This window comes from Propithecus coquereli, unplaced genomic scaffold (assembly GCF_000956105.1).
Source record: "Propithecus coquereli isolate 6110/MARCELLA unplaced genomic scaffold, Pcoq_1.0 Scaffold10, whole genome shotgun sequence".
Lineage (NCBI taxonomy): Eukaryota > Metazoa > Chordata > Mammalia > Primates > Indriidae > Propithecus > Propithecus coquereli.
The window spans coordinates 19,975,881-19,993,027 of NW_012133858.1; the positions used below are offsets into that span (position 1 = coordinate 19,975,881).

The 17,147-nt window shown below is 43.7% G+C and overlaps 1 protein-coding gene across 1 annotated transcript in view; it reads left to right on the top strand.

Annotated features, from left to right (window-relative positions):
* KLHL6 (kelch-like family member 6) overlaps window positions 1-16,350 on the top strand; it is a 53,516-nt gene extending 37,166 nt beyond the window's left edge. Inside the window, exons 3-7 of the mRNA XM_012640507.1 lie at window positions 2,364-2,813; window positions 9,168-9,405; window positions 13,980-14,182; window positions 15,578-15,791; window positions 16,049-16,350. Coding sequence (XP_012495961.1) covers window positions 2,364-2,813; window positions 9,168-9,405; window positions 13,980-14,182; window positions 15,578-15,791; window positions 16,049-16,350 — 1,407 coding nt within the window. The remainder of the gene's footprint in view (window positions 1-2,363; window positions 2,814-9,167; window positions 9,406-13,979; window positions 14,183-15,577; window positions 15,792-16,048) is intronic.
* The last annotated feature ends 797 nt before the right edge of the window (window positions 16,351-17,147 follow it).

A 17,147-nucleotide genomic window follows, 5' to 3' on the forward strand; every position in this document is an offset into this window, starting at 1 on the left:
TAGATATTTCCTACACATAATTGGAGATGGTAGAAAGGGTAAGCAGTGAAAAGTAATTCTCCCTTTCTACCCTAACTCTGGCCACCAGCTCCCCTTCCCAGAGGCAACCACGCTTACTAGGTCTTAAGTGGTCTCCCAGAGATAGCCTACTTATCTAGAAATATCTGTATAATTTTCCTCTCATCTTCCACTCATGCAAACGCTAGCATGGGGGATGTGGTGTTTTGCACTGGAGGCCACCATTTAAGTGAGTTTCCTTTCAGCTCTCGTAGATGTCTCTGTGGATACAGCCAGATGGGACTCCTGTGTCAGGTTCTCAGGCTCAACCCTCTTGGTCTCGGTTGTATATTTTTACTCTCTGAACTGAAAATCTGCAAACAACTAAACAGGTGTTAGAATTCTCAGGCTCAACTGTTGCCACAGTTGCTCATGCGAGGAGCAGAGCTGCAGGCGGTTGGGGCCAGCACACAGGGCAGTCTGAGGCAGAATTCAGGCTTTCTCCAACTTTGCATTGACCCTCAGGGCAATGTTTTCTATCGCAGTGTGGTCTGACGTGAAAAGGTTATATTTTGCAATTGGGATTGATCTAAAAATTCAGGGACGTGTGTCCCCTAGGATGCTCTGGAGTGAAGGCCAGAGCCCAAGTCAACTTGGTTCACTCTAAGACCAGTTTTCCCCCCACTCCAGGCCCCACAGCCCCTCCTCCCCCAGCTCCTGTCACCCCTCCCTGATCAGGTCTGTCCCATCCATACTCTTCCCACCAGGCCCCCTCAGCCTCCCATTCCCCCTCCTTCCATTAATGGATCAACTCAAACACTGAGAACCTGACCCTATAAGGAGCCCAGTGGATAAGGAGGGGAGATGGGAGTTTGGACTTGTTCGAAGTTAAGCTCCAGAGAACAAATAATAAGAATGAGCTGATGCATTTGAGACACCTCATCTGTAAAATGGGTATTAAGTAATATAACGGATATGACAGGGCTTTGCCATCTGTAGAGTGCCATACAGGCCTAAGGGACTGGTATTCTTATGAGGATGATGATAATTTAAAAGTGGGACGTGGGAGCCAATTGGGAATTTTATAATACACATTAATTTTTTGATTACAGAAGTGATACTTATTCATTTTAGAGGACATATAAATAAATAAAAATGGAAAAAATTCTCATAGTCTTATTACAGAGTGTGGTACTTTGTATTATTTCTATAGTATATTCCCTGTCCATCCCATGGGTCCTGTTTCCATGGGAGAATTATTGTTCCCTCGATGACAAATTTTGCCACATAATTTACTCTGGCTGGTTGAGAGTGAATGGAAATGACACATGCCACCACTGAGAAGAAGCTTTCAACCACCTTTGTGTGGTTCCACGATCATTTTTCCCCTTTGGTCATGAGACCAGCATATCACAAGTAAGGGCTTTTCCACCCTCCTGGATCCTGGAATGAAAAGCCCCATGAAGGACATACAATGTGAGTGAGAGGGGAACATTTATTGTTGTAAGCCCCTGAGATTTGGGGATTATTCGCTACTGCAGCATAATTTGCCCTCACATACTTGATACACATAGAGACAGTAACAGCTAATATTTTGATCTATATCTCTTTAGTCTTTTTTCTCTTCCTATATTCTATATATTTTTTCTTTATAAAAATAGGATCATAATGTACAAATGACTGTGATTTTTCACGTCATCTGCAAATATTTCAGTGTACATCTCTAAAAGATAAGGATTCTTCAACATAACCGTGGTACCATTATCTCACCTAAAATGAATAATTGTTTCTTGTCACCAAATATTAGTCACTGTATACATTTTTCCAAGTTCAAAATATTTTTTGCTTAAATTAGGGATCCAAATAAGGTCCAAACTTTGCAATGGGTTGGTATGTCTCTTAAATCTCTTTTTATCTTCAGGTTCCCCCTCCCCTTCTTGCTTTCTCTCTTTCCCTCCTTATAATATATTTGTTGAAGAAACTGAATCAGTGGTTCTGTAGAGTTTCCCACGGTCTGGATTTTGCTGACTGTATTCCTATGGTGTCATTGAACTCATTTCCCTTTTCTCCACATTTCCTGTAAATTGGTGATTAAATCTAGAGGCTCGATCAGATTCAGTGAACAGATTTTTAAACTCAATACATTATGAACATTTTCCATGTCATTTAATATCCTTCTACAACATGCTTTTAAAGTAACTATCGAGCTATCAACTGTGTGAATGTATTATCATTTATTTAGCTAGTCCTCTATTGTTGGACATCTTGGTTGTTTCTAATTTTTTTGTGACTACACACAACTCACAGGTAAACCCTTGTGGACTAATCATTTCCTGGTCTGCTTTGCCACCTTTCTGTTCTGCTAGTTCCTGAGGATGGTGGATGCCTGCGCCAGCTTCCTCACTGAAGCCTTGAACCCGGAAAATTGTGTTGGAATACTAAGGCTGGCAGACACACACTCTCTGGACAGTCTAAAGAAGCAAGTTCAAAGCTACATCATTCAAAATTTTGTGCAGATTCTGAACTCCGAGGAGTTCCTTGAACTTCCTGTGGACACTCTGTACCACATCTTGAAGAGTGACGACCTTTATGTGACTGAGGAGGCTCAGGTGTTTGAGACTGTGATGAGCTGGGTCCGACACAAACAGTCTGAGCGACTCTGCCTGCTCCCCTACATCCTTGAGAACGTGCGCTTGCCGCTGCTGGACCCGTGGTACTTCGTGGAGACGGTTGAAGCAGATCCTCTCATCAGGCAGTGCCCAGAGGTTTTCCCGCTGCTCCAGGAAGCCAGGATGTACCACCTGTCTGGCAATGAGGTGAGCTGAAGATGGGGGAGGCTGTATTTAACCAGAGGAGTAAGGAGTTAGCCAGGGACTCACAGAGATATAGGAGAAGCTGATTCACAAACCCTCAGGGCATTAAGTAGAAGATGCTGCACTGTCCATAGCTTGCGTCAGGCAGTTCCAGAAGCCACAGATTCCTGATCTGTAAAATGAGAATGATACTACACTTTCAGACAGCTATTGAGAGGATTAGGTGACATGGAAATCACCATCCCAGCACCATGCGTGGCATGTCCTTCCTCTTCCTAGTTGTGCAAAGGCAGGAGGTTGGTGGGGAGGTGGAAGGCACAAATAAACAGGAATATGCCCTATTCAGTTGCCATTCCATGGGGCTGCTGCTCGTCCTAGACCACTCTGGGGAAACCTGTATCTTTTGGATACCTTATTTCAGACTGTCATCATCTCCTCCCTGAATTTTTGGAAATTTCTCCAAACTCATCCCCCTGCCTCCAGCCTGGCCTCCCTCCAATTTCTCCAACAGCTGGATGATCTAAACCTCAAGTCTTGTTGTCTTGCTCCTGGGCTTACCTTCTTCACTGGCTCCCTACCGCTGGCAGGATAAAGCCCACACTTCCTGTCTGAGCCCCAGAGCCTGGTCGCGCGTAGTTTACCTCCTCCCACTTCCCTGGCATCATCTGCCGTAGTCCTAACACACTGCTTGTAGCTCCCCAGAGTGTATGTGCTTTTTCAGCCTCCAGGCCAACGCGGGTGTTGTTCAACTGCTTTTCTCCTCTTCTTTAGGTAGTTTCTACTTCGAAACTGAGCTCAAGCATCACCTTCTCCAGGGGCCTCTCTGTGTTCTTGCAACACTTGGTGCACTGCTCTGTCAAAGCACCACCTGTTTCATGGTAACCATTGAGTTTATCATCTGTAAATATCTCTAGCCTGGGAGCTTGTTATAGTATGACATAGGTCTTATTGGATTTTTTATCTCCAGATCTTAAGAGAGAGTCCCTGATTTATAGTGAGTAAATAATTGGCAAATGTTTCTTGAATGATTAAATGAGCACCAGGATGGTGAATACAAATATCATTTGGATCTACCTGGTTCTCCTTAACAATCCCTGCAAGAATTTTTTTATTCAAAACTTTATAAGTTCTTAGTGGAGAGGAACAAACCATCAGGAGGTAACGACACAGGGACACTTCGTTAACAGTTGGTGCACATATAGATCACTGTACAATGGTTATGGGATTAGCTACCAAGCCCTCTTCATTGGGCCATTGGTAGAAACTTCATCTGTCTGAGGCTCCTCTGGAGCCTCTTCCTTTTTCTCTATGTTCTTTTCTAGTGCTTTGCTGTCCTTAGAGCCACTGTTCATTCATTCACTCTGCAAACATGTCCTTAAATATCTGGTAGAACTTACCAGAGCCTGGCGTTTTCTTTGTGAGAAAGTTTTTAACTACAATTTATATTTCTTTAGTAGATATAGGACTATCCAGGTTGTCTATTTCTTCTAGAATGAATTTAGGTAGTTTGTGTCTTTTGAAGAATTTTTCTATTTCATATATGTTGCTGAATTTACTGGCATGAAATTGTTCACAGTATTCCCTTATTATCCTTTTAATACCTGTAGAATCTGTAGTGATGTCACATCTCTCATTCCAGATATTGGTAATTTATGTCTCCCTTTTTTCCCTAATCAGTTTGGTTAGAGGTTTATCAATTTTATAACTAGCTTCTGGTTTCACTTGCTTTTCCCTATTGTTTTTCTGTTGTATATTTTATTTATTTCCATTCTGATCTTAATTATTTTCATTCTGCTTACTTTGGGTTTCATATACTGTTCTTGTTCTAGTTTCTTAAGGTAGAAGTTGAGCTCATTGATTTGAGACCTTTCTTTCTTTCTAATGTAGGCTTTAGTGCTATAAATTTCCCCCTAAGAACTACTTCAACAGCATTTCATATCTTTGAATATACTAGGCTTTCATTTTTTGCAAATAAATCCTGAACACCAACTATATGCTGGATGTGGCACCAGGTACTGCAAAAACAGTCTCTGCCTTACTAAACTTTTGGTCTGTCAGAGAAGATGGGACTTTAGCAAATGAAGGATGATGAGTGGATTGATGGGGTAGCCCAGGCAAGCACATGGGTCTTATCCCATGCTGGATATATGGGTGCCAGGCAGACGGCTCAGCACTGCATATCAGAGCCTGCATACCATTCAGCCAGGTCTCAGTCTCTGCAACGGCTCTCAGTTCAGCCTTTAAGGTACAGTCTTGATCAATGGTATTTCTGACATTTCAGCTATTTTTATTTCTGCTTCCTATTTTCTAAGTTCATGAAATGCAGGTGATAAAAGCTTTCCTCTAATATAAAATGTCCCTACCTTGTTTTCTGCAAAATTGCTGCAATAAAATATAGTCATGGACTTTTGTATTTGCAAGGTGCTGGGGGTGGGATGGGGAAATATAAACTTTGTCTGTAGAAGGAGAGAGAATTCTGCTACCTGGAAAATTCTCCAGTGGTGGGAACCTAGGTTTGCAGACAGGCAGATCTGGGTTTTATTCTTGATTGCACAATTTATTGGCAGTGTAAGCTTGGGCAAGTTACTTAGCTACTCTAAGGCTCAGTCCTGATCTGCAACATGGGGTAATTATACCTGTCAACTGGTAGAACTGTTTTGAGAATTAAATAAGATAATGAATGGAATGTGCTTAGTACAGTGTCTGGTACATGGTAGGTGCCCACAAACAGAAGCTCTTGTTATTCCCACTCAGTTCCTTCATGGTTGCTCTATCTCCTGCAATCAAGCATTTTCTTCCTCTGGGGCTAAAATATCTCTTTTCACTGTGTCCTAGGATTTTGCAGACAAATTTTCCCAAACCCTGCTCAAAGCACTTTCTTATTTTCATTTTACAGTCTGGGCAGCTGAACTAACTAACGACCATGTTCTCTGAATTGGGGTCTCATTGGCAGTTGATTCCCTGAAACTCCAGTCTGCCTCCTGCTAGAATGATCTTGAGTTTCTTCCTGATGACAGTAGTGTGAGCCTGGAGGCTACTCTGTGAACACAATTCCCCCCTTAACCTTCATTTCCCAAACTTGAACCCTTCTTGTCCTATCATCATCTCTCCCTTTTAACCTCGTCCATCCTCTAAGCTGGTGGTGACAGTAGGAAACTTTAGAACCCTAAAAGCAAACATCAATCTACATTCAATTTAGGAGTGCTAGCTGGAAGCTTCATTGGAAGAGGTCTTTGGGGGCAGAGGAGAGTTGCCCCTTCATTTCATTGCCTCCTAAGTTTCCAGGGACCAACTTTGTCTGTACCAAAGTTGCTCTGACACATGTGGTGTGGGAAGAGTGGGGGCAGAGGCTCCACCCCGGAGGAACAGCTCTGTTGAACAATATGGTCACTTCTGTTTGGTCCCTTAGCATAGGCTCTAGGGACAATGAGAAGTCAGTAAGGTACAACTGTCTGCTCTATTTTTAACAATCTGAAAACAAACTGGTTAGGCCTGATTGTTGCATGCAATTTATTGGCAAACACTTCTATATATCTACAACAAACTTGCGCATCTCAGAATTCAGATTGGCATTTGTCGTGACTTTCAGGTTAATATTTTATCAAATGTAGCTGGACTTAAAATTTGGTAATGGTGCCACCCCTTGGCAGTTCTGTGGTGCTGAGTTACAAGGCAGGCCTCAGTACACCAGCTAATCCCATCAGCTAGATGACTGTATTAGTTATCTATTGCTGTGTAACAAATTACCCCAAACTTAATAGTTTTAAATAATAAACATTTACTAGTTCATAGTTTCTGAGCATTAGGAATCTAGGACTGGTTTAGCTGAGTGATTCTGGGTCTCTCATGGGGTTGCAGTCAAGCTGTTGCCTGGGGCTGCACTAATCTCAAAGTTTAAATGGGGTTGAAGAATGCACTTCCAAATTCTCTCACTGGTTTGTTGCAGGCATCAGTTCCTTGCTGGCTATTGGCTGGAGGCCTCAGTTTCTTGCTGCATGGGCATCACCATAGCAGCTGGCTTCCCCCAGAACAAATGATCTAAGAAAGACTGAAAAAGCAATCAAGACGGAAGCTGTGGTGCCCTTTATAGCCTGATTTCAGAAGTGATATATCATTACTTCTGCTGTACTCCATTGGTCATACAGACCAGTTCTGGAACAATGTGGAAGAAACTACACGAGGCAGGGATCACTGGGGCCATCGTGCAGTGATTTAGACTGGGAAAAAAATCTGTGCCAGGGTCCTGAGTTATTGAGCTTGCCTGTTCGTTTATTCATTCATTCATTCACTCATTCAATCAGTGTTTACAGAAGCCCACAAGCTCCACGCACTGTTCTTGGTGCTGAGGATCTATTGGAGAAAAAGGGCTGTTCCTGCCACCAGAGACCTTATAGTAAATTATAATGGAGTGTGAAAAGTGTTGTGGTAATTTGGAGTTATGGGAACATATGTGCAAAGTCAGAAATGGCTTCCTAGAGAAAGGGACAAAATGACATTGCAAATAATTCATAGTGCCTTAAAGGGTAAGCAGATTGGGGAGGTGGCATGGGAAATTGAGAACAGATATTATGGAGAGATCCAGGCAGGAGCCCAGGAATTTCAGTTCATAGGAGTAGAGCCTTTCACAGGCCAGGACCAAAGAGCAAGATTCCAGCCCTGGAAGTCAGGAGGTGAGGTCGTGGCTAGTCCAGCCACCCTGTTAGCCTCCTGCCACCCAGCAGGTAACTGAGGCAGGAGAGTAGGCATTGTGAACAAGATGGGGGGCCTCAGAGTGCAGGCTGAGGCCTGCTTCTCAAAACCGAAGTAAGGGCCACAATGGAACCAATTCTGGGAGGCTAGTGCATTTTTTAAGCATTGCCCTGCCATACCTAAAACCCCTCTGAAACGGGACCAGATTGGTGCCGGAGGTTGTGCCTGGGAAAGTGAGGTTTAGGGACAGGACCCAGGGATGATACCTCAGATCCTGTCCTGCCAGCTTGGTGCTCTCACAGTGCCTCCAATTCCCTGGCCCACCTTTCCCACCCTTCCCCCAGCCACCTTCCTGCTGTCAGTGCCCTCAGGCTCAGCCCATTCCCCAGGCTTTGTCTTGCCACACCGTCCCCAATCCTTTCTACTGATCCACAGAGACAGCCCGGCTGCAAACTTTATGGCCATGTTCACCCTCAAGAATTAAGGATGCAGAATTTACCATATTGGGCTCTTTGGCACAGAAAAACAAACAAAGACTCTTATGGAAAAGTAGAGGCTGGGTGTTGACTAGTCTGATTATCTGTGGCCATTGCTTGTATTCACCACTTGAGGGCTCAGCCTTTGCTACTTTAACCTGTTTGTCACCACTTATGGGCAAAATCAAAGTTCCATAGTCTGTGTTAGATCAGCCTAACTTTGTAGGGAAAAGTGGCTGCTTCAGCCATCTGGGAAACAGATGCTACCTCTCTGTCTCCCATGGGCACACCTGCAGGACCTTCCGCAGCGAGCCCAGGGGATTGCTGGAACCAGGAGGAGGGCAGCCCTTCCTTTTCTAGCGCTATCGGTGTGGCATCTGCTACCACTCCTGCAGACACAACCATCTCTGGAGGGCTGTGTCTGTGGTGGCTGCTCTCGTCCCTGTACCTCATGACCTCACGAGTGCTCGCAATGACCTGATAGCATAGAAATGATTACAAGCATTTTACAGAGGCTGCGTCGCTTCTCCAAGATCACATGGCCACAGGTGATGGAACTCCGGGGGATTTGACTTCCAAACCTCTGACTGTGGTGAGGATGTCTTTACTTGTTCAAGGCTCTGAACGGTCATATACTTGATGTTGGGATCAGGTCCCCAACCTCCCTGGCCATACCCTGATCTCTCCTGGTTCTTTTTTCCTAAGGCTCTGAATGCTCTTACGTGGTCACTGTCTAGGACTTCTCTTCCAGAAGGCTGGTGGCAAGAAAAGTCTGAGACATCATTGAGAAATTGAAACCAAGGGGGAATGGGAAGTAGCCAGAAATGAAATTCCAGAATTTAAGGTTTCAGACCAGGCAGGATGGGAGAGGCAGGAAGCACATTTGATGGTAAATAGACCCTGACTTCTTAAAATAGCAACAAAAAGAGGTAATATTTATTGAATGTCTGTTACGCGCCAGGCCCTGGGTTAAGCACACTTCGTATATGATACCATTTGATCCTCACAATAACCTATGGGTAGTTTCCACTAAAACCTCGTTATACGGATGATGAAGCTGAGGCTGAAGGAGGCGAAGTCATGTGGTCATACAGTGGCAGATTTGGGAATTGGGCCCTGCTCTGACGACTCCATAGCCTGAGCTCTGAACCTCTGTGTTATCCTGCCTTTACGTACTCCCATTGGTTTCCAGATCATTTCGGAGCGCACCAAGCCCAGGATGCATGAGTTCCAGTCTGAGGTGTTCATGATCATCGGTGGCTGCACGAAAGATGAACGGTTTGTGGCAGAGGTGACCTGCCTGGACCCCCTGAGGCGCAGCCGTCTGGAGGTGGCCAAGCTCCCGCTGACAGAGCATGAGCTGGAGAGTGAGAATAAGAAATGGGTGGAGTTTGCATGCGTGACATTAAAAAATGAGGTGTACATCTCAGGTAAGCAGGAGCCAGGGGAAGCTGAAGCAAGCTCCCAATAGCATTACGTGTGTTCCCAGGTGAGAGCCAGGCAGCCATCCCAGAGCAACTACCGTGAACTGGCAGTGACCTAGCTCTTACTTGGTCAGGATATGGAACCAGGCGCTCAGGGGATTTTATCTTGGAGAGCACATGGTTACTTAATAAATACTAAGCTCTGAGCAGCATTGTACTGAAATCTGAGGGAGCAGGCAGACATGGAAAAGGAAGAAGGAAAGTGATATCAGTGTTTATACACTGTCTGCTGTAGGCACAGGGCACAGAGCGAGGCACTGGGGCACAGTAATGAATAAAAACGTCTGCTCTTTCCTCAAACCTGAACCCCCTTAAGTTTATTAGGTCGTACTTTGATATACTTCAGCAGCACCCGATACTTTTGCATTGCTAACCTGTTTGCTTACCTATTTACAATTACTCTTTCCCGTTAGACCTCAAGTTCTAGGAGAATCAACACTATATCCCAAGTACCTAGCACTGTGCCTGACCTCACAGTAAATGCTCAATCAATATTAATATTTACTGAATGACATAGTCGCCACCATATTTACTGTATGGCAGATGAATTTATACTTTAATAACATTTAGTTGTTTGCTTCTCACATAAACTCTATATGGTAGGCATTTTAAGGTAGGAGAAAACCAAGGCTCAGAGAAGTTCTAGGACATACCTCAGGTCACACACTGTTAAGGCAGGACTTCAACCCAGGTTCTGAGTCCAATACATGCTCTCTCCGTCACATCAAAAGCCACCTGCCTCTTCTGGGGACCCTAAGGGGGGAGACAAGCATTCCTTCCCTTCTCTTAGAGGCTTTTCTGTGATCTAAACTTGTTTTGGGGAGAGCTGCTTTCCAGAGCTGGGTCCCTCCAAAATCACGGACAGGTTGGTTCTTCTTTGGATATATTCATACCGTTGATTAGGTTATAGCTTTCTTTTATGGTGTAGAGATTTTTTTTAGTATTGTAGAAGATTCAAACAATACAGAGCATATAAAGTAAAATATGGCAGTTTCTCTGTGCCATTATTCTGTGGCTTTTAATTTTTTACAAAAATTTTTTATATTAGCGCAAGTAACGTTAGCTGCTGCAACAAATCCTAAGTCTCAGTGAATTTACACAATAATGTGCAAGAGTGGTGGGGTGGAGGATGGATCTGCTCTGCTCAGGCATTCAGGGACCTAAGCTCCTGCCATCTTGTGAGGCTGCCTTTTTCCACATGTGGCCTTCATTTAGGGAAGAGAGAAACTGCGTTGATAAGGCACACCTGCTTATGAATGCCTTGGCTTGGAAGTGCCATCGATTCTGTTCACGTCCCATTGGCAAAAACTACCCACATGACATCCCTTACCCGCCCCTTGTGCCCTGCAGATGCAGGTAGGCTGGGAAATGTAGTTTAGTTATGTGCCCAGGAGGGAAAAGCAGGTTTGGTAAACACAGCCAGTCTTTGCCGCATGCACTACACATGTTATTCTACAACTTGTCCTTCCCCTCTCTTAAATTTGTTGTTTGCTTTTTAATGACATAAGAAGTACATGAAAACATGCTTGTTATATACAGCTAAATCAATGGAAACTTGTACTTCAATTGACAATAAAATCTGGACATCATTACATGTTGGTATAATGAATATATGTATTATGTGTTAAGTGATATACTACATGGAAAGCGCAGCATCATGCCAAGCACATGGCGAGAGCTTAATAATATTATCCCTCATTATCACTGTTGTTATTATTTTTACCAGCTGTAGGGCAGTCTCTTGAATGGATGAACCAGGATTTTTTTCAGCTTTCTTTTTTTAATCTCCTTTAAAAAATACTGCAGTAAACATTCTTATACACATATACTTTTTTAAAAATTTTATTTCAGAACATTATGGGGGTACAAATGTTTAGGTTACATATATTGCCTTTGCCCCACCCGAGTCAGAGCTACAAGCATGCCCATCCCCCAGACAGTGCACCGTACCCTTAGGTGTGAATATACCCAATGCCCCCCCCCACCTGCCCAGCACCCGATGAATGTTACTACCATATGTGCACATAAGTGTTGATCAATTAGTACCAATTTGATGGTGAGTACATGTGGTGCTTGTTTTCCATTCTTGTGATACTTAACTTAGTAGAATGGGCTCCAGCTCCATCCAGGATAATATAAGAGGTGCTAGCTCATCATCGTTTTTTGTGGCTTATAGGATGCCATGGTTTACATATACCACGTTTTATTAATCCACACATATACTTTTTATACTTGTGCTGCTACTTGGAAAGTTTCCTGAAAGTGGTCACAAAATATGTGAATTGTGAATTTTTGTGTATATTGCTACATTGTTTTCCAGAAAGCTTGTACCAATTTACAGTTCAACCAATGATAAATGACAGTGCCCATTTTCTATATCCTTGCTAACAACTTTTGTTATGTCATTGAATTTTTAAGTAGACTAAAATGTTTAAATTTATACTCCTAATCATTAGTGAGGTAGAGTATATTTTATGTATTTATTAGGGAATTGTATTTATTTTTTAAAAATTATCTGTTCATCCCCTTTGACTGATTTTCTATTGGTTGTCTTTTTCTTACCAATGTTTTGGAGCTCTTATTATATATCCTTTACTATTTGTGTTGTAAATATTTTCTCCTAGACTGTGGTTGTCTTTTAACTTTGATTTATATTTATATAGTTATTTTCTTTCCTATATAATCCTGAGTTTCATGTTATCCTTGGAAAACCCCTCCTCATGCCAAGATCATGAATGTAGTGTCCTATGTATTCTTCACTTAACTTTTATAATAGTTACCTTTGAATTTTATTTTAAATGTAATGTGAAACAGGTACCTAACTTAATTTTCCTCCAAATGAATAGCCAATTGTTCTAATAACATTTACTTAACGATCTCTATATATTTTAGTCTGTTTCTATGCTCTTAATTGTTTTTGATTAATCCATTTGCCTAATCTTAAGCTACTACCACACAGTTTTTATTGTAATAGCTTTTTGGTATATTTTAATATTTGATAAGAAAAGTCTCCTTCTTCATTCTTCTTTTTCAAAAGTTTCTTAGAAGTTTTTCCAAATTTACTCTTTCTAGTAAAATTTAGAATTATCTTGTCAAGTTCCCTAAAAAATTCTTGAAGACTCTGAGTATGTGGATGAATCTAGGGAGGGCTGACATCTTTGCAATAAGGTGTCTTCTCCCCCATGCACACAATATGCTTCGCCAGTGACACAGGTCTTTTTGTACATCCTGAAATAAAATCCTAGTTTATTTTTCTTTTCTATAAAGGTTGCATACATTTCTTTCAAAATTTACAGTTATTTTCTATTTTTTGACACCACCTAAATGGGATCAATATCACAGCGATTTGAATACATAGAGACCTCTAAAATGTGCATGATGGAAAGAAAAATGGTCAAACTATATGAACAAAAAATTCACAGAAGCTCAGCTTCCCTCGTAGTCAGGGAAAAATAAACTGTGACATAATTTTTCTCTATCAGCCTGTTGAAAAACAGGGAGAAAGAAACAAAAACAAAAACAAAAATCCCTCCTGATACCTGCTGTGAGTGGGATCTGAGGAAAGGTCACCCAGCACAGCTTTGAAGGATACTTGACAGCACCCGTACAAATTCAGGCTGCACATGTCTTTGACGTAGAAATCCCTCTTCTGGGTTTCACCTAGAGAAACACCCACGACGTACAATGTGGTCAGTCATGTTCATTGCTCCACTACTGCACATATCTAAGTCTGAAAAGTAAATGTTTTGCTTTAAGTAGTTAGCGGTGTTCTATGACGATGGGAAAATGGAAGCAAAGCTGTTAAGATATTCGATTAAAGTCATGAAAAAAGTCAGTTCTCCTTCGTCTTGTCTCTCTCCCTAACTGCTGAATTACATATTTTCTGTTTATTAAGAGAGTTGTCTCGAAAAAATACTTAACAGTTCACTCTCAAATGCTCTATTATGAGCATCTCGTATTTTAATAATAAAAATTAATTTAAAAACAGGGCAAGTCCCACGTGTATTTTGATATAGATCAAAGATATCAACCAAGGGAATGTTGTAAGATCTCATGCTGATTTTTCCAGATTTGTACCTTTGCTTAACTGTTTAAATAACTAAGCAAACACAGAACTTAAGCTGCCTTCTAATTTGCCTGCTAGACAAGACCCTACTGTCCCTGCCCAGCCTCACTTCCTGCTCCTTGTGAGCACAAACTCTGAGTCCTGCTCTCTTTGGCTCCTGCCCCCCAGGCTGACTTGGGTCCCGCCTCCCTGAAACCCTCTCTAGACCCCACTCACTCAGCCACCACACCTCTGAACTCTGGACACACTGAGGGGGCACACGACACAATGTGTGCTCTCCCTGCTCCCCTGCGTTTGCTTTGTCCCCTTGCCCCTAGACCATGGGATTCTTTTGTCTCCCCTTAGGGTAGGGCTGGCCTGGGGACTTAGCACTTTTGGGCATGTGGGAAATTATAGGAGAAGCTGTATTTCTAATATGATGTGTAGTTTCTTAAGTGCTTTGTATCTCTTGTAGGTGGCAAAGAAACACAGCACGATGTTTGGAAATATAATTCTTCAATCAACAAATGGATTCAGATTGAGTATTTAAACATCGGCCGCTGGAGGCATAAGATGGTGGTGTTGGGCGGCAAGGTCTACGTGATCGGCGGTTTCGACGGCTTACAGAGGATCAACAACGTGGAGACCTACGACCCCTTCCACAATTGCTGGTCAGAGGTACAGGAGGTTATTTCTATGAGCAACTCTGCTAACTTATTACTTCAAAGCTTTAAAAAGAGGTGCATACCGGCAGCCTGCTTTCTGATAGCTCTGCTCCCACGGAGAACATTTTTGGTGGCTCTGAGCTTCCATCCTCCTGGGAACCATCGCTTCAGTATTGTCGATCAAGTCACAGAAGCAACGTCCCTCCAATTGGTGAAGCTCTGTGTGGGCACCTGTCCTATCCTGGCCAGGATCCTAGATGTGGAGGGGAGGCTCACCCTGCCCTTAGTCGGTAGATCTCTTGGGTCACATGTCTTGCCCCCAGTCTTGTCTCCTCAGATGCCCTCTCGCCTATTCTTCTCCACACCAGACACATAGGGATCCTTTTACTACACTGCTTGTAAACCCAGAGTCATTTGGTCATATGTAGAAGTCAGCCCTTATTTATTTTCCCATTAACGATGAACCATTTACATGCCTACAGGCAAGACTTTAGCAATGTGAGCTCAGGTATATATAATACCTAGGAAAATACAACCAACCTCAACTCTTGTATTTCCAGGTTATGCCCAATTTCAAATTTTCTTTCTCCTTATCAGATCTTAAATCAGAGCATATTCCAGCTTTGCGGAGTATAAAACATGGTCATTGTAGGTGCAAGCAAAGGTAGCCAGGTCACCACGACATCCAGCCAAGACCTGTCAGCCTGAAAAGTGCTGTAAAGGGAAACCTTAACATGTATGGGGGATATTTCCAAGATCTTCTCAAATCGTGCAGTCCCATCACAGAGTTGCTAAAAGGCGCAACCATGTAAACAGGCGAGAGCCTCTTGGAAGTCCCCTTTAGCGTCCTGGGGTTCACAGGGTGGAAGTACAAGTCTGGCTTAATCTCAAAATCTGCAATGTTGCCCCAGAATGGGAGAGACTGCTTACTTGTGGCCACCTTAAACCCTTATACCAGCTCTTCTTGCTAGATATAAGCATCAAGGACAATTAACACTGGTACGTAGTAGGCACTCAGTAAACATTTTTTGAATGAATGAGCACATGAATGAATAAGAATAATGAATATGCATGTTTGAAAAATCTTTTTCTTTCACACTGGCTGGTTTTGTCCATGTAAACACTTATTCCTGCCTATGTTCCTCCTGCCCTGAGAGCTGGACTCTAGGCAAGGGTGGAACATCCCAACACATAGCCTGCTCTAGCCTGCCTGGAGCCTGGAGGGAGGGTGGGAAATTTGTGCTTTGATTCTGTCTGCATCTGAAGGGAAGTTGAGCCCATGGCCTTGCAACTTCAAGCAAAGGCTGCCAGGTCTGTGTCCCCAGGCTCTGGCCTGTGTCCTGTGAGCTTCTGCAGCAACGTGGGCAGCATGACTGATAGCTTTTTCTTCTGTCCCGTGCCCCTGCAGGCCTCGCCCCTCCTCGTCCATGTCAGTTCCTTTGCGGCCACCAGCCATAAGAAGAAGCTGTATGTGATTGGGGGAGGGCCCAATGGGAAACTGGCCACGGACAAGACTCAGTGTTATGACCCTTTGACCAATAAGTGGAGTTTAAAGTCGGCCATGCCGGTGGAGGCTAAGTGCATCAATGCAGTGAGTTTCCGGGACCACATCTATGTCGTTGGTGAGTGATGGCTTCTTATTTATCTGAGTATCTTAGAACCTGGTTAGGACCTGGCTGTGGAACTTAAAGGGTGGTGTGAGGTGGCTCCAGTACTGGCAACTTGCTGCCCCCAAGGATCCACTCTGGTTTTCTGGAGAGTCATCAATCTACTACTTCTCTTGGCAAGGTGGTAGACTTGACCTAACTGGAGGTAGAATTTTAGTGGTTAATGGGGAAGAAACCAGAGAAGTGCCATCATGTTTCCTCTTCCCCTTCAGGTGGGGCCATGCGGGCACTGTATGCCTACAGCCCTCTGGAAGACAGCTGGTGCCTGGTGACGCAGCTCAGCCACGAGCGGGCCAGCTGCGGCATCGCGCCCTGCAACAACAGGCTCTACATCACAGGCGGGCGGGACGAGAAGAACGAGGTCATCGCCACGGTGCTGTGCTGGGACCCTGAGGCCCAGAAACTGACCGAGGAGTGCGTCCTGCCTCGGGGGGTGTCACACCACGGCAGCGTCACCATCAGGAAGTCCTACACCCATATCCGGAGGATCGTGCCCGGAGCAGTGTCTGTCTGACTGTGGGAAGGGAACGTGGAGAGTGCACCTGGGCGACCCTTAGCGCTCGGTCCTCACCTTTCGCCCTGTCCAGTCCCACTTCAGGCAGCAGGCTCAGCCTGAGTTTGAGGCCACATGTCTGCGGCTCACCTTCGGGCACCTTGGAAGTCACAGCTTTGGGACACTTGAGACCAGCCAGGAAAGTTTTTGTGACCTACCTCAGGAGGGAAGGTGGGAAGAAGAGTAATATTTAACATTTAGGACACACCTGCCCTATGCCAGGTTCTGTGCCAGGCACTGCTGTGTATCAGTTCGTTTAACCATCATAAGGACCTGGCGACTGGGTGTGATCACTCATGTTTCAGGCGAGGAAACTGAGTTTCAGAGAGGCTAAGTGTCTTGCCCCAGGCCACTCAGATAGCAAGTAGCTAAGCCAGGAATCCAAACCCAGGTTTTTCAGCTTCACAGTCGGTGCCTTTCCCATCATGCTGCCTGTCTCACACCAGGACACACAAACACAAACACAAAAAACCTGGTTCATTTCTTGTTCTGGCAAGTCTGCTAAAAGATTTCACTCAGCAAGGCAGGAAATAAAGGTGGTTTTTTTTTCTTCTTTTTTTTTTCCTTTCTTTTATATTTAAACCAAGGATCCTTTTGGGCTCCTTATCAAGAGCATCTCATAGTTTCTTCTACTTGACAGGTCTGGGGGGATGCGTTTGGGAAGGCCTGTTTGCTTTGAAAGAGATGAAAGACTTGTTTTCTATTCTCCTCCTATCAGGAGCCTATATATTTTATATCACAGGATGGCCCATTTTGGA